At 46.6% G+C, this 16,524-nt stretch overlaps 1 protein-coding gene across 2 annotated transcripts in view; it reads left to right on the forward strand.

Annotated features, from left to right (window-relative positions):
* Positions 1-2,142: 2,142 nt before the first annotated feature.
* The window catches only part of SH3PXD2B (SH3 and PX domains 2B), a 126,525-nt gene continuing 112,143 nt past the window's right edge, over positions 2,143-16,524 (forward strand). Inside the window, exon 1 of one of the 2 annotated variants that reach the window (XM_083181985.1) lies at positions 2,143-2,469. In XM_083181985.1, coding sequence (XP_083038111.1) covers positions 2,398-2,469 — 72 coding nt within the window. In that variant the 5' untranslated portion in view covers positions 2,143-2,397. The remainder of the gene's footprint in view (positions 2,470-16,524) is intronic. The other variant, XM_083181987.1, reaches the window with a different exon arrangement.

Genomic DNA, 16,524 nt, shown 5'->3' on the forward strand with positions numbered 1-16,524 from the left:
GATGGACATCGACGCATCCCCCATCGATGCTTTCCATCAATGGCATTTTAGGACGGAACCATTGATGTCTATAAACCATTCTATAGCCAGCCATCGATGGTTCCCACCATCGCTTACTTGCGCGTGTGCAGAGGAACGGGGTGGGCGCCACCGCCTGGAGGTGCGCACATGCGCGATAGAACTTTACCTAATCTCACTGGATAATACGGTTTTCTTCTGTGCATGCGTGCGCCGCGCATGCACCCGGCTGGCTCCTCCGTCCAGTCCAACTGTGTGACATCACGGACGTCTCCCGGCCGAGCCAAAGAAAGGAAAGAAGGTAGCCGCATGTGCACCACCAGTGCGCGCACGCGCAAAAAACAACTTCGAGTCCCCAGTGCCACTGCACTGCATGACATCATTCATCAATTTTCTAAGTTCAGAGTGAGTCAGAGACAGTCTAGGACTCAGAGTCGGACTCGGAGAGGGTGGTATAGCCGGGCAGCTGGCCAGCAGCCAGAAGGGTGAAAAATCGCCATCGGATGCCATTCATCAATGGCATCAAACTATTCGACCCTCGCCTACCAATGCCTAAAACATCGACCACTTTGTCCTGACCATTGATGTTTTGGCAACATCGAGAGTCGATGGCCATCCCTAGTACTGGCTGCTGCATTCTATAGCATGTCACTAACCAGACTGCTCAGGGCTGCTCTCGGTGCTGTTGTGCTGTCCTCCAGAGTTATTAGGAAGACACTCAGGGAAGCCATACTGTGAAGTAAGTAGCTGGGCTCTACTCCAGGCTGCCCCTTCCCCTCCTGTCTCCCATGCTCTTACCTACCTATCCCTCACCTCTCCTCCCAGTATTCCTCCTGCCTCTGATTTCTTTTTTTCTAGCACTACCCTCTGCTCTGACACCTGCATTTATTAGCTCCAAGCAGGGCCAGCGCTTACATTATGCAGCTGCCTAAGGACACAGGGACCTGAGGGTGGGCCCACTGAGGGCGCCTGGGAGATATCAGCCCCTGGGAGAAAGGAAAATGCAGCACTAACATACAATGCTAACAGTGAGAAGGACAGAGTGTCATCTGGACATGCAGGTTCACTGCAGGAGGCATGGTGACATCTTGCAGGAGCTGCACCCGACCAGCATTGTCTGCTCTTGAGTCCTTGTCATCATTAACACTTGGGTATTGCCTGGCAAACATGGCCAAACCGCACTTGATGCACACGAGAAAAGTCAGAGTCTCTGGGCACAGGAGAATCTAATCCTAGGTGAGGAGAGACTTCCCTGGCATATACAACTCTGGACCACTGGCGCAGTGCAGTCATGTCCCCAGGTCATGTGTTCCTCCTCACACCCAGGTCCAGTGCTCCTCCTCTACGCTCCACCCCTTATGTTGGGCCCAGCAACCCCAGAGTCATCAACCCCCCTTTCCACCCCATCCCACCCATTCTCTATTATGCATGCCCCACAACAATCTTACCCCCTCCCCCGCAGCCTGACCATAACCCTACCCACTAGTGCCTGCTAAACCCATAACCCCACTACCTAATCCTAACTCCCTGTCTAATTTCCTAACCTTCTCTCCCCCAGCATAACTCTGTATATACTGTACACACCAATGCCCTCATAATGAAGCGCTCTGTTCAAAAAGGGCTACGGAGGGCATCGTTAATGACTTGTGGGAGTGTTCATATATGGCGATATTCAGCATACACACTGAGCAATATTTTATACAATATCGTTCTCAGAAGGGGGGATATTAGCAATATTGTTTAAAATATTGCTTAATGTGTGTGGGGCTTCAGTCCCCCCATGTTCAATGTGAATGTGCCCCAATGGCTATTAAACCATACCCAAAGTAAACCCCCAGCACTTTTTGCCATGCCTATTTTTTCCATTTCATGCGTTGCCAGAAATTCAGAGCCACTTAGTTGAGTCTGCCCCCCAGGCTGAAAGTTCAGTTGCCAGCCAGCCCCTGGTGATACATTATTGAATAAATAGTTTTATAAATACCATCAGACAAAATAAATAGCATTTTGTGTGTCATTATAATGTTTGGCATCCTAGATAGAGATAGTGTGGAGCAGAATACATAACTGTACATTGGCAGTGCAGCTCAGTGGGCTGTGCCTCATGCGCACACACACACAGAGGGGAGGGATGAGGAGGTGGTGAATTGGGGAAGAAAGAAAGGAGCAGGCAGCAGCAGGAGAGAGGAGAGGATCTGGCTGGGGCACTGATCTCAGCTCCTGTGCGGCACCAAGGGCAGCCCTCCCTCATTGTCCCCGGCGCTGGACGCAGGACCCGGTCACCCAGCTGGATGTTGGAAGGATCAGGACCACCCAGCAAGAAGCACCCAGCCCCGATCCGTCCTTTGTCTGCAGCTGGAGAGCAGGGGTCCAGGCTGAGCCATGCCCAGGAAAAGCATCGTGCAAGTCAGCGTGCAGGACGTGCAGAAGAGGCGCATCCCCAACAAGCATTATGTGAGTGTCCTCTGCAAGTAGTAGTGATGCTGGGTCACTCCCTGCAGTGCTCACTAGATTGAGATTAGACTGGAAGTCAGGGTGCAGGGCTTGGAAACGTGTAGCAGTCACATTGTGCTCTGGACTTCATACAACCACAGTCATTTCCTGCTAGGAAGAATCAATCACTGGTTAGATGCCTCCACACTGCCCTGTATACTCACTGTATGCTGCCTTTGTGCACAATGCTTCTCTTGATAAGTTGATGGCATAACTTCAGCATGTCATGTATTACTTTTGCATTGTTACCTTTCATGATTGCACTTCCATAGGTTGCTTATACACTGGCATGGCACACATAGCAGGCATGGGGCTACGCAGCATGGCACACGGGGGCAAGGGGCTGCATAGCTTTGTAACTTGAAGTGAGATTGCCATCAGGGGATTGGAGAAGGATGGGCGAGCCTGCCAATGTGCTACAAACTAATCCTCCTAATTGCAGACTTGAGCTGACTCTGACTTGGCATGGTGTCCCCAGCAGCAGAGCTGGCATTGTGTCTTGTGATTGGGGGCCAGTAATATATGTAGAGGGGCAGCCGCTACATGTTGGACTGTCACCTATTGCAGATAAGGGCTTGGTAAGGGTGGTATTATAAGTAAAAGTTCCATCTGTCTCTGTCTAGTTCTTTAGCTTGCTGCTTCTGATTTGATTTGTGCCAGTGACCTTTCCCTTTAATGCAGATCAATACATTGACATTTACATCAAAACTATTCAAGATTATCCTTTTTTATAAAATGCCACAAATTGTATAGTATATACTTTTTGAATGTGTTTATGATATGGTTCTATTTTTTTTTTTTTTACAATGGTGGGGTTCCAACTTGTTGCTGTTATAGTGCTTTTTTGTGTCCAGTTCCAACCTCCTATTTATTTAATGGTTATAACCCCCAGCTGTTTGCAAACAGGAGTACACAGTCTCTGTCAGAGATAGCCAATTCCAGTCCTCGAGAGCTACCGACAGTTAACATTTTCCCTGTCTCCTCACAGAATCACAAGTGAAGTAATTAGCTCCACCTGTGGATCTATTAAAATGTGTCAGTCAGTAATGAGTGCACCTGTGTACCTGCGAGGTGAGCTGGTAAATGTGCACTGTTGGTAGCTCTCGAGGACTGGAGTTGGCTACCACTGGTCTAGGTTTTCCTATATGGCAGTGCAGAGCTTGTCTTTGGAAAACTGATTCCTGTGTGTGATGTGGCGCTTGAATCAGCATTTACCCCACTAGACTTTCTGGGAATTCTCCTGTATGTGATACTGGATAGTGCCATCTGCTGTCCACTTGTGCGGTACAATGCCCTTGACCAGATTTTATTAAGGCTTTCAAAACTTTAGTAAATGTATTATTATGATAGCTGATCTTCATATAAGTAGCTTCTGTCTGCAAATATAGGTAACAGACTGTTAGGTGTAACTGATTTCTTCCAACAAAACAAACCAAACCTTATAAATGAATGTTCTTCTGGACCGTTCTAAGTGATGGGCTGTTTTTGACCACTAGTGGGTGCTGGGATGTGACACCATAAATCCTGTCTCAGTTACTGTATGTGTCTCTATGTAGTACTATCATGTACCATGCTAAGGGTCATTTGATATAAAATACTGCGGGGGAACTCCTTTTACAATCCTGACTTTTATTATTCTGGCTTTCACTAATCTGACCAAAGCACAGGACCTAATGAGCTATGTGGGGTACACACCAGGACGACCCGCTCAAGATGCACGATGTGAGCGGGTCGTCAGTGTTTCTTCCGACCCGCTCACGATGTGCACCGTGAGCGGGTCCGATCCGATGGCGACCCGCACCCGGGAGTATGGTCGATTCCAGATCCTACCTGCTGCAGGTAGGATCTGAATAACGACCGACCCACGGGACTGCGCATCGGATCGGTCTCCGTCCACACCAGGACAGAAAAGGGCCCAATCACCACACAATCTACACCCAATCGGTCGGAATTGGATCTAGATGGATGGGATCGGACCCTTGTCGACCTGGTGTGTACCCAGCATTACTGTGGCCTTTTCTGCCCTGTTCGCTTACCATGTTCAGTGCCTGTCATTATTATCTTAGGAATACACTAAGGTCGAGACCTTGGTTGACATCTAAGCTACCTGTCATCTTCTAGCTAACAATGGTTACAAATGTAAAGGAAGGAGAATGGCTCAAGCGCTGCCTATGTGTGTATTAAATGAAGAGGATTGGCAATATTGGGTACAAAAGTGCTTTATTTATAATAATGTGTGTCAATATTCATAATACATGCATTTATACATTTATGACCCACAGGGGATACGGGACACCCCTGAGGCAAAGCAGCGCCGAACCACATTACCAGAGGGAAGCGCAGTATAACAACCAATATCTTAACAATGGTTACAGCTGATGTTTGCTTTGGAATTTAGTGAAACACACTGAATTTATAGGCTACTCTCACAATCATCCTTTAAAACAGTGGTTCTGAGCCGCCAACCCTGAAGTACCACCACAGGTCATGTTTTGTGGATTTCTTTCATCATGTACATGTGACAGCTTCCGCAGACAGAAATCCTCAAACACAACTTGTTGGGGGAACTTGAGGGTTTCAGTTACGAACCTCTGCTTTTGAGGAAAATCATAGTTCCAGTTTACTTCTAAAATGTACACTGTATATTTCTTGTATAGTTCTGTAGCGAATATTCCATTCTATTCTGGTCATATGCAAGGCATAGCTACTGTAGGTGCAGAGAGTGCAGCTGCTTTGAGCCCAGAGCTAAAAAGAACCCACCTCCCTGTCCGTTACATGTGTTATATACATTTTCACCATTGGGTGGCACATAGTGGTCCTTACAGATGTTTTTTGGTGGGGCATCATAATGTGGTGTAATATGATCTAGGAGCACTGTAATGTGGCATAATGAGCTAGGGGCACTGTAATGCGGCATGATAATGAGCTTGGGGCATAGTAATATGGTATGATATGAGCTGAGGGCAGTACTGCAATGTAGCATAATATGAAGTGGATGCACTATAGTGTGGCATAACATGAACTGGGGGCAACACTGTAATGTGACATAATATAATCTAAGGCACTACCGTGGTTCTCAAAAATAAACTAGATTTTTGACAGTGGCGGCTTTTACCTGAGCGTAGGATAGGGTGACCAACTCATCCCTTTAATCCGGGACACACATTAATTACACAGGTTCTGTGGCTGGCTTTCACCTGGTTTTAAACTGCCACAGAACCTGTGTAATTAATATGTGTCCCGGATTAAAGGGATGAGCTGGTCACCCTAGCATAGGAGTCTCTGCCGACGTGTTCCCCTGCTGACCAAGGTCCCGGTGCCTGTATAATGCAGTTGACAGGTACCGGGCCTGCCGCATGCGCAGTAACGGGAATAAGTACTGCGCAGGCATGGGCTGCAGCCCCTAGGAGCTGACGGGCTGTATGGTAAGAAAAAGAGTGGCTTTCTACAGGATGCCAGCTCTCTGCTTATTGGAACCGACACTTATAGTCCCAGAGGGAGATAACACCTCCCAGTGGGACTGCCTTCCATTAGGAAGTCACTGCAAGTCACAGTGAAGCCAATGCAGTCTCATGGGCTGCATCTAGCTTGATTGACAGAGAGAAGGTGGCTGATATTACTGGGGAGGCTGCAATCCTGCAGCTCTTAAGTAAAATCTGCCACTGATTATGGGGAATAGAGTTTACAACTGGTGCAGAGAGAAATGTGTGTTTTAGAAAAAATATTTAAAGCATTGGGACAGGTGCCCACAAAGTTATGGCTATGGCCTTGGTTCTATGGCTATATGTTGTAATCTTTATGTGAGCTAAGCATGCATCAGCAGATGACTGGGGCTATCATTGATGTGCTGCAGTACAGAGTTTTCCTCACATTAGTCAAAGATGAAAGGGATCACTGTGCAGCTGCAAATGTTAATTCAGTCCATCTGTGACTGGAAGTCCTATATGTGTGTTTAGTCTCTGTGTCATGCTTCTCTGTTTTCCAGTGTGCCTTTTAAGATGTTCCCTCATGGAGTGTTCTTAATATAGGAACTCTATTGCTCACAATGGCACTCCGATGTCCAGTAATACTGTCATGCCTCCCAACATGACCCTCTTCAGGATGGACACAATGCTCTGTTCCTGGACTTCCCTGGTAATGTATGATTGCCATCACCTGTGGGGAGCTAGGTAATTGATAATAAAGGTGTATAGCTGCCCATACACGGCCCGATACGGGCGTGTGTTGTGGGCTTAAATAGCACAGATCACATCACATTGCATTGCATGTGCATGCAATGCGATGCAATGTGATGAGAACTAAGTACAAAAAGTATGTGCAAGCACATAATTTCTGTACTGTGCGATGAGGTGCCGCGGGAGCGCGCACCTACCTCAAAGCAAGGAACGCACAGCCCGGCATCGGGCCGTGTATGGGCAGCTTAACACCACAGGTGATGGCAATCATACATTACCAGGGAAGTCCAGAAACAGAGGATTTTCTCCCACATGGAGAGGGTCAGGTAGGCAAGTATGCTGTGGTTGTAAATCGGGCAATATGCAGTTGATGTTTCTGGTGGATAGTGTTCACTCTAGAGTGCACAGCAGGCAGAGCGCCAGTTGGGAAATTGGGCACTTCTGTGCACATCTGGAAAGGGAGCATGGACAGCTCGGGTGTGGGCTTGGTGTCATTTTTGTCGCACTTGGTGGCATGCCCAGCACTTGCCGAGGTGCTATGCTGCTCCCAGGCTTTATTTTTTCTTTTTTTGTCATTAGTACCAATATGTGGCATGAGTACTAGGGTTAGGCCCCACTAGCAATTCCTAACCATATACATTTCTCCTATAACTGGCCCAAATAACCAAGTTTGGCTAAAGATAAAAGTCCCATAATAGTGACTTATGCCATACATCATTAAGCTAAAACCGCTGCTTTCTACCGTTTCCCACAAACAAATACTAAAGGCGGTACACTATTAACTCCAATAAATGATTGCAGCTTATGGATTCCCCAGGGGTATCTAATGGGGCCTACACAGGGCGATTCCAGGGCATTTTCTAAGTGCTCTCACTAGATCGCTTATAAAATGCCCATACATTGACTCCATGTGTAGGGGGCATAGCGATACCGACGCAAGGTCCTGAGCGGAGCTATAACCAGGTGATTAATATCCAGCATACTGGATAAATCTAGTTAATTGCCAGAGAACACTGACACTGGCACACAGCGCTGAATACATCTCCCCGTGTGTAGGCCCAGTATACTGTCACTACAGGGCACTCAAAGCTGAGTCTGATAAGCAGTCCCAGGAGACCAATTATTTGATCAGTAGCACATGGGTACAGAAACTGATCCTGGATCCCCTGTGTTATTGCCAATAATGGGTCATTTACTGCATGATAAAAATCACCTATAAAGTCCTTTTTTACTGTGCGGTGAATTGCCGCCTGTAATATGATATTGGTATAATCCTAAATACTTTGTGCGCTATTAATGGAATTTGGAGAATTGCTCTCGATCGTGGGAACTTCTTTCATGGTAGAGCATCTAATTTGCACCAGTTGTCATACACCATAGTGAGCAAAGAGGATCTGCATCTATTAATCTGAGCACCTGACATACAGCAAACTTTCAAAACCTGTGCAGTTCCTTTTAACTGTCTGGGGTGCCACTCTCTGCTGTGGCATTTCTAGCACAGTGTGGTCAGTATTTTAGCTCGCATATGTAGACCAGGCCTGTACTAGAAGCACCACAGCAAAGAGTGACACTCTAGAAAAGAGGAACTGCAAGGGTTTTGAAAGATGCAGGGTGCTAGAATGAACACTATTGGACCCCGGGCCCCTTTTGACTCAGTGCACTGACATCACTCGCTGTCCCTCTTATGCAGCAGCAGGACATTATGGATTGCAGGCAGAGAGACAAGAGTATCAGGTTTCATGAGCTGGAACTAAAAAAAGGGGTCATGTTTGGAGATGTATACATAATATAATATAACTCACCACCACCAACTTCCATTGGGGAAGCCCTGACTTAAGTATTCCGGGCACCCCCAAGGCTTAATTGTGCCTTGGGGGTATTGTGTTGGTGGGTAGGGGGTATACATCATACTGCTCCTGAGACATTCACTGTACTTGAGCAACGCTTGTGTATGGCAGAAGAACAAGCAGAAACCCTAATAATTGACCTTGAGGCTAGCGGGCAGGGGTCCCTGGGTCCGCAGGGATCCCTGTCCGCCAGCGCTGCCGACCTGACCCTGCTGCCCGGATCCCTTCCCTGCCTTGCCCAGGTAGGGAGGAAGAAATGATAAGAAGCCTCAGGGGCGCGGGGGGAGGGAGGATGCCTAAGGGGGGGAAATGCCACCATAAAACCTGTTTAGACCTGGTAAATGTGCTGTCTGAAAGGGGCATAAAAACCTGCTTTGACCCGTTTTCAGAAACGTTTTAAATACCGGGTCTAAGCAGGTTTTGCGGTGTGAAAGCAGCATACGTTTCCAGGTGAGTAACTTGGTCAGTTTCCACCTTTTACACAGTTGTTCCAGTGCTAACATATCAGAATATGTACAATGGGTGGATGTGTCTCAATGCTCATGCTATGAGTGAATTTCTTTGATTGGCATTATAACATTTACTGTAAAATAGAAGTCCTGAATATTTGTTACTAGTACTGAGGTAACTAGAATTAATTCAATATGAGTGCAGTACTACATAATCATATACTAAAGTAGGAATAGGCTACAATGATCTATTATAAAGCAGTTAAAAATAGTGTAGAAATATAAATTACAACCTTTTTACTGAAACTAAGAAAAAAATGATGTCCCTAAAGTCCTTTGCTGGACTATGCACTTAATAGAACAATTGTGCTGTTCAGGCAGTTGCCAGGAAACCGAAGCCCTCGCAGAGCTCGTAAACCTTGCGCCAACGTGAAGCTTTGATCTGTCCGGTCACTTCAGCCATGTGCATACTCTAGGACAGAGCTACAATTATAAGCAAGGCAGCAACCGGAGGTCATTAATATGATCTCATTTCCCATTATCTCCCTTTTATGGAGGAGCTTTATAATCTAATGCACTGTTTGAAGATCTACAGAGTTCTGCGCAACTTTTATTCTGGAGAAAATGTCAGATAAGTTAGATGTCACATTAGAATGTGCCTTGCTGTGATATGTTTTATACACTGCCAGATACTGTATTTAATTCCATATGTGCCCTAAGCTACACAATTCTCTGGGGAGTACATGCCGTTGCTGACATCACTAAAACCACAGGTTATTAAAGACATCTTTTGTACGCACCGGTTACACCAGGTTTCTTTTCATCTTCTTTGCAGGATCCCTCCCTTTCCCCCTTGTCGTTTTCCCTCTCTGGTTATTCCTTCTGCAGCTATGCAATGGCATATGTTTCTTATATACTATTGTGTGTCTGTGTATAGCATAGCAGGATTGGAATAAGGATACCGTCTTCTGGAGTAGACTGGTGCACATTCTCACAGCGGCTTTAATAGTGATAAGCCACTCCAGGGTATTTGGTACAAATTGCCTCCGCTGAGTTTTATTTGTCCCCTTTTGTTACATTTTGGCGTATTGGGTGGTATATGGTGCTCTTACAAATGTTCCACCATTGCCAGTGAGTATATAGCATTGATCACTGTTTGAGATACAGGTACACCACCTATTTTCCACCACCTGATTGTGCGGCACCACTTCTGGCTGGATAAGGGCTAGTTAGACGTCCAGCAGTAGGATTTGGTGAGGCAGTGGGAAGGGAGGGGGGGAGTCGTGTTGCAGAATGGGCTGCACTGCAAGGCGAGGATGAGCGGCTACAGAAGTATACCTTTGACGGGTTTACTTTTTGCATCTGGTTGGGTTTAGCCCTTTTATGTGACTAAATCTGACACTTGTGTGTAATCAATTGAACAGCATCTTCTAATCTCTGGCCATTTTAGACAGGTGATCTGGCGCGCAAAACCAATTGCATTGCCCCCATGTTACAATAAGCATTGACATGAAAATGAATAACCTTTCTGTGGCTCCTGACCAATCACATGCCGATGTTCATTGCCACACCCAATAGATCAGTGAAGAGAACTGTTCAAGGTTCCCATACACCATTCACCTTTAGGCCAAGTTGGCCTAGTGTATGGGGGCCTTTACTTGCCTGCGCCAGCATCTGTTCATACCCAAACAAAGCAACAATTAAATTGTTTCGGTGGATGCAAGATAGAGACCGCCACTGACGCACACAGCTGACAGTGGCGCGGCTTCAGATATACTTGTCTCTTCACGCTACCATCACTCATACAGGATGCGAGGAGCTAGCCAATTGGCTGCACTTTAGGCATGACCTGGCCCTGCCTTTCACATTGCCTGATGACCTGGGTAGAATGTAGGAATAACCCTGGCTGCAACTTTGGTCACAGGCGCAGGTGAGATACCTAATGCAAGACCTGAGGAGAAGCTTTCATGTCGAGCCTGATGCCATGACGCGCCTCCTGCCTTGTCAATAACCCATCTCAGCTCTTTGTGAAAGGGATATCACTAAGCCTGTAAGCGGGTTACCCACTGCATTAGGGAAATAGTTTTTGACATATTGGGGGTGATTCAGCTTGGCTCTGTAAGCATCGTAAATTCGCTGCTTACCGAGAGGTTTAACGCCACCCGCCAGACAAGTGAACGCCTGCCCCCCTTTGCCCTCAGAATGTTTGCCTGGCATGTGAGTGTATGTGTACGCTGACCCATCCATTTCCATGCGAGCATACGGGTGAGAAATCATTCGATTGTCGCCGATAAGTCAGTCTGATCTGACTTTTATCTACCCCTTGGAGATGGCCAAACAGTGAGCGGGTGCTGCCGTCATGTGACGTCAGGATTCTACCCCCCTGCGTTTGCATGGCGACGCCCAGCGGTCTTCTGGGTGCACCCACCTTTTTTTTGTGGGAATGCCCAGAAAACGCAGGATGTCCCAATGTGCCAGCCCAACTGTCTGCCCACTGCCCAGAATCCCCCCCCCCCCGCGCGCAAACGCCTTGGCGACTATGATAGTCGCCAAAGGAGTTTGTACTGCGGCCCTGCACATGCGTATATTCACCCATACACATGCGCAGAGCCGCACCATCGGTACCTGGCACGAATACGCTGGGGACCAATCCATGTTGAATAGGGCCCATTGTGTGTAATAAGTGCGTATACCACTGGCAGGAACACAGGAGAATGCAGCATGCCAAAGTGGGTATGGGGTAATTGGAGCCGGTATATTTCATTCCTTCTTTCACTGTGTTCATACGTGTTAGTAAAACCATGCTCTGTAATGCCGGTGGGTATATAGACGCTGATTCCGTATACTGCCTTTAGCATCATTAAACAGCTGTGTATTTTTTTTTTTTCTGACTGTATCATATAAAAGAGAGTTGTTAATAATGTTGAGGCAGTTGTCACATAGATATGTTTACAGCTTATCTTAAATGTACATGTTCCCTGAGGAGAGACGCATCTCATCTAGAAATGAATACATCCACCGGGGCCTTGTAATGCTAGAGCCATTCCTTCCCTGGCCTCTCCTCCAGACAGCATTCTGAGACATGCAGTGTACACTGTCTCCTATTCTCACCACCAAGTGATGGATTGCTTGTTTTTTTAACTATATAATAGAGTGCAGTAAACTTATTTATTTGCAGAAACAATGTTTCTAATTAGTAAATAGTACAGTATACAGCACTCTGTAACTTGTGGGTGCTTTATAAATGAAGCCTAATAATACAAATAGACTGAACGGAATTGCTGATGACTTCTGTGTACAACAGACTTTGGCTACTGTAACTATTCAGCCTGGAAATGGCCAGGATGAAGTCTGCAGTGATTATATTAAGGGAATGTAGCCATCTAATAGTAGGAATGCTCAGTGGATGGTTGTGTGGGTGATTCTAAGAGATTTAAAAAAAAATGTATTTTAAAATCTAGATCAAGATAAAATATACAAATAATAAACGGTAATATATAAATCTAATTGAATAAAATGCCTATTAGAGTTTTGCTGCCTTTACATTAGTCATTAGGGCTATCTGTGTAACTGGTGGATTAGGGCCTAGATAGAGACCTCTAAAGGGACCCCGTACACTAGTACTAGGGAAGCCAATTCCTGGGCATCGTTTTTCAGTGCCGCGCTTCTGGATTGAATGCTGCCCAGCATTAGACTGCGCATGCAGCCTAATCCTGAAATCATGGTGATCTTAGGGCGAAATCCCGGGATCGCTCTGACTCCCGATCCTGGGATCGGCCACCCTAACTAGTATGATTTGGGCCTTGTCTACGTGATTTTGGGCCAATAAATTGTGTGTCAAATCGTATGTCATTTTATTACGATTCCAATCCAATGCATGGTCCCGTACATCTCAAGTCGTATCCAAAGATTGTCACTGCAGCAAGGATTTACCGGACTCGGGGTGGGATGTATTAATATACATCACCGCCCGGCCGCCGTGATGGTAGCGCATATGTATTAACATATGCGGCTAGCATCGCACTGCGGTGACAGGCCCCCGCGATACATGTAATGTGGTGTGCGGGGGTCTCTGTCACCTTCCTGGATGCCTCCTCCTCCCCTCACACCAGGACAGCTAAGCAGGCTGTCCCCAGTGCCGCCTCCTCCCTCCTGCAGCCGGAAGGACGTCCAGTTGCGTTGCTAGGGGGAGGAGGGGTAATACCAGCAGATGAGCGGCTTTCCCAGCGATGATGCGGGAGCGCGCAGCAGCGCTCATCGCCAGGCCGTACAACTTGCTGTTTTGGGCGGATTTCAGCTCAAAGTCGCCCAGTGTGTATGGGCCTTTAGTGTGCAGTGTAAATTTTTCATTTGCACTTAAACATTGCACAGATAGAATTCTATCTTCCTGTAGTTTAGCAGCATTAGTCCGGGCTGCCTCATTGTTGCAAAGAGCTTGGTTTATAGAGCACTGCAGTGCCACAATGTGTACTGTATGAAGCTACGGCTGCCCAGTGCCTGGTTATGCAGTGTAAAAAGTTTGGGCAGCTGTATCTGTGAAAACTGGCCTAGAGATTTTTGATGAAGTGGAAAACAGGGCAGCAGTTACAGAATGGAGAGATTTTAGCTGACCTCACTATGGCTTACAGTACACAGTGAGCTTTGTGTACAGTTTGCTTTTTCCTCTGGTTTTCACAAAGTGTAACGTACCCAAGTACATTCAAATGTTCAATTTATTTATTAAATATGATTTATATAGCACTAGCATATTCATTTATACTCTGGGGGACCCCGAATAAAGAATCTGTGTGATTTGTTGACATTCATTATGTAATCATTGATGAAATGTCGGCATTTTAGAATGTTGACATAGTTTGATTGGTTCAGTGGTGACTGTGAGCGTGCTGATTACTATGGCATCTTACCCTCCTGCGTAGTCCGCATACAAGCCGGCCATCCCTAAGTGGGCTGGTCATACAAGTGGGCCCCCCATTTGTAGCAGGCCGATAGCCGCCAGAAGGTGGATTACACACTGGGCTATTACGCTTATTTTACGTGCATGAACACAGCCTATACACGCACACACATAGCATGCATACATACATATAGCATACCTGCACACATACATATTTACACACATACAAAGCATACACACAGCATACATGCACACACCCCACCTCAATAACACAAAGCAAAGACATCCCCTCCCTGCCCCTGCACATCCACATGCTGCTCACCTCACAAAACTACACTGCATAGGCATTGTGCCACTGTCCTCCTCCCTCCGGTCCACAGAGCGACCTTTCATCCGGATGCATAACCATGGAGCAGCCTGGTTACATCCTGCCTCCGGCTCCTGCAGCCCCGGCACAGCAGGCCACTGACTGTGCTGCACCGCGTCCCTGCGAACCCCATGGCGCCGGCTCACAGCTTCACACAGGCACACACACACCCGCACTTGCCTGCCGCTTCTGCCGCCTGCTGCTTCCACTACAGTTTTTCAGCACTGAGGAGCCGCTGAAGCAGCTGCGGCAGGAAGTGCCCACAAACTCAGAAGACTGTGAGCGGGCGAGCGGTATACAGCAGGGCAGGGCAGCGATGCAGTTTGCGGTGCGTGGCTCCGGCGCCATGTCAACTTACAGCGCCCGGAGCTCACGCTCCGCTGGCTCCACCCTAGCTACGCCTCTGCCTGTGTGCACATCTCTGAGTGGTAGGGGTCCATGTTAAGGGGTGTGTCCAGTCTCCAAAGGGGGTGTGGCCAGCTGCCACAGATGCTTGGCGAACCAGTGTGCATGGTCTGGGCCTCTTGATAAATATTTATAATACAAACTATTAGTGCATGCGTGATAATGTACCAGATTAACAACAGCAATGTACTGTAGAGAAATTGAATACACCATAATCATGTGCAGTATACGATAACATATGTATAATGTATAATTCAATGCACAATCGGGGGGTGGGACAGTGGTGCCCACCGGGGGTTTCCCATGTACCCCTGTAGGCCAGTCCAAGTCTGAGTATACATATGTATATTTAGACCCAAAACATCTGAAATCTAGCAAACACAGGTGTTTCAGTTTTGCATAAATAAAGTATTTAAATGTACTGTGATATTAGTGGAGGGATAGGTGATTAATATAAATGCTTTCATTGCAATATCAGGGCAAGTCAAGGTGATCTCTCCCACGGGTTTTCCTTGTCTGCATTTGCCAAATCATAAAAGAGATTAGTGAGAGGAGTATCTGGGAGCACAAGTATCTGTTTGGGTGGAAAGGGCAAGAAGTCACTGCTGAGTTCTTATCCCACACACATCTGTTGATCTCTTCCTGGCATTCTTCCCGTAAGGCAGGTCTTGACTAGTTTGAATGTTTTCCTGGATGGTCAGGGTCTTTGGCTGCTGCCTGATGGAGCTAATAGATCAGTAGAGAGTTTGGCTGACAAATCCGTTTTCCCGAAACCTTAATATATTTACTGCTGTAAAACAGTCCTTTGTTCTGTTAAGTGGGTTACTCAGGAAAACTACAGTATACTTAATGCTGGTTTGTTGCCCGAATCACACCTTGTTACCAAAAGTAACTAAAGTAGTTGTCTTAATGTCGTAGAATTTTACATACTACTACTGTATTTTATAAAGAATTTTTACATCTAGCATGTCCTAGTATTTGAAATAGAATATACTTATTTTAGTATATCCAGTGGCTGGTACTTTATCACCGGCCAACCAGCTCCTAACTGTCAAGTTAGAGTGGGTTTGAAAAAATACAGTTGGGGGCTGATTGGCCGGTGATAAAGTACTGGGCACATCACTTCGTCGGGGTAGTAACTCTGCCCCAATGTCCCCAAGGCACCCCAACTTCAGCACAGATGGTTAGATTAAATTGTCTAAGGGACTAATTAAGTCATCTATGGGTATGCATGGATATACTAAAACCTGGACTGTTGGGGTGCCTTGAGGACTGTGTTTGGGAACCACTGGGTTATGATGTTCTTATCCTCTGGGGGAAGACTGGGAGGTTGTCGCTACCAAATTTGAGATATGTTATGGGTGGGGGTGTTCAGTCACCATGTCATTGCTATATGTGCTGGTGGAAGAAGTATTTGTCATATCTTATACAACATTTCCCAGTAGATTGAGTATCCAAGTGAGGGAATTACTTTGTACATTGGATAGGGATAAAGTCATTAGGTCTACACCAATTAGGTCGACAAGAATTGGGTCGACATGGGTCTAGGTCGACAGCTCATTAGGTCGATACAAGTATTAGGTCGACATGTCATTAGCTCGCCACAAGCAATAGGTCGACATGGGCTAGGTCGACATTCAAAAGGTTGACATGGGGTTTCTCACTGTTTTTTTTAGCCGACATGTGGCAACGGGCTGTATTTCATGCCCTACCATCCACTAGGGCATGGTCGGAGAATAAAATAGTGTGCCGAGCGTATCGAGGCTCCGTGCCCGAAGCATCGCGAGCGAAGCAGTGCACTTCAAACTGTGTCCATGTCGACTGTGTCAACATTTGGTTACAAAAACGGTGAAAAACCCCATGTCAACATTGACCCGTG

The sequence above is a fragment of the Crinia signifera genome, chromosome 4, assembly GCF_055691185.1.
Source record: "Crinia signifera chromosome 4, ASM5569118v1, whole genome shotgun sequence".
Classification (NCBI taxonomy): domain Eukaryota; kingdom Metazoa; phylum Chordata; class Amphibia; order Anura; family Myobatrachidae; genus Crinia; species Crinia signifera.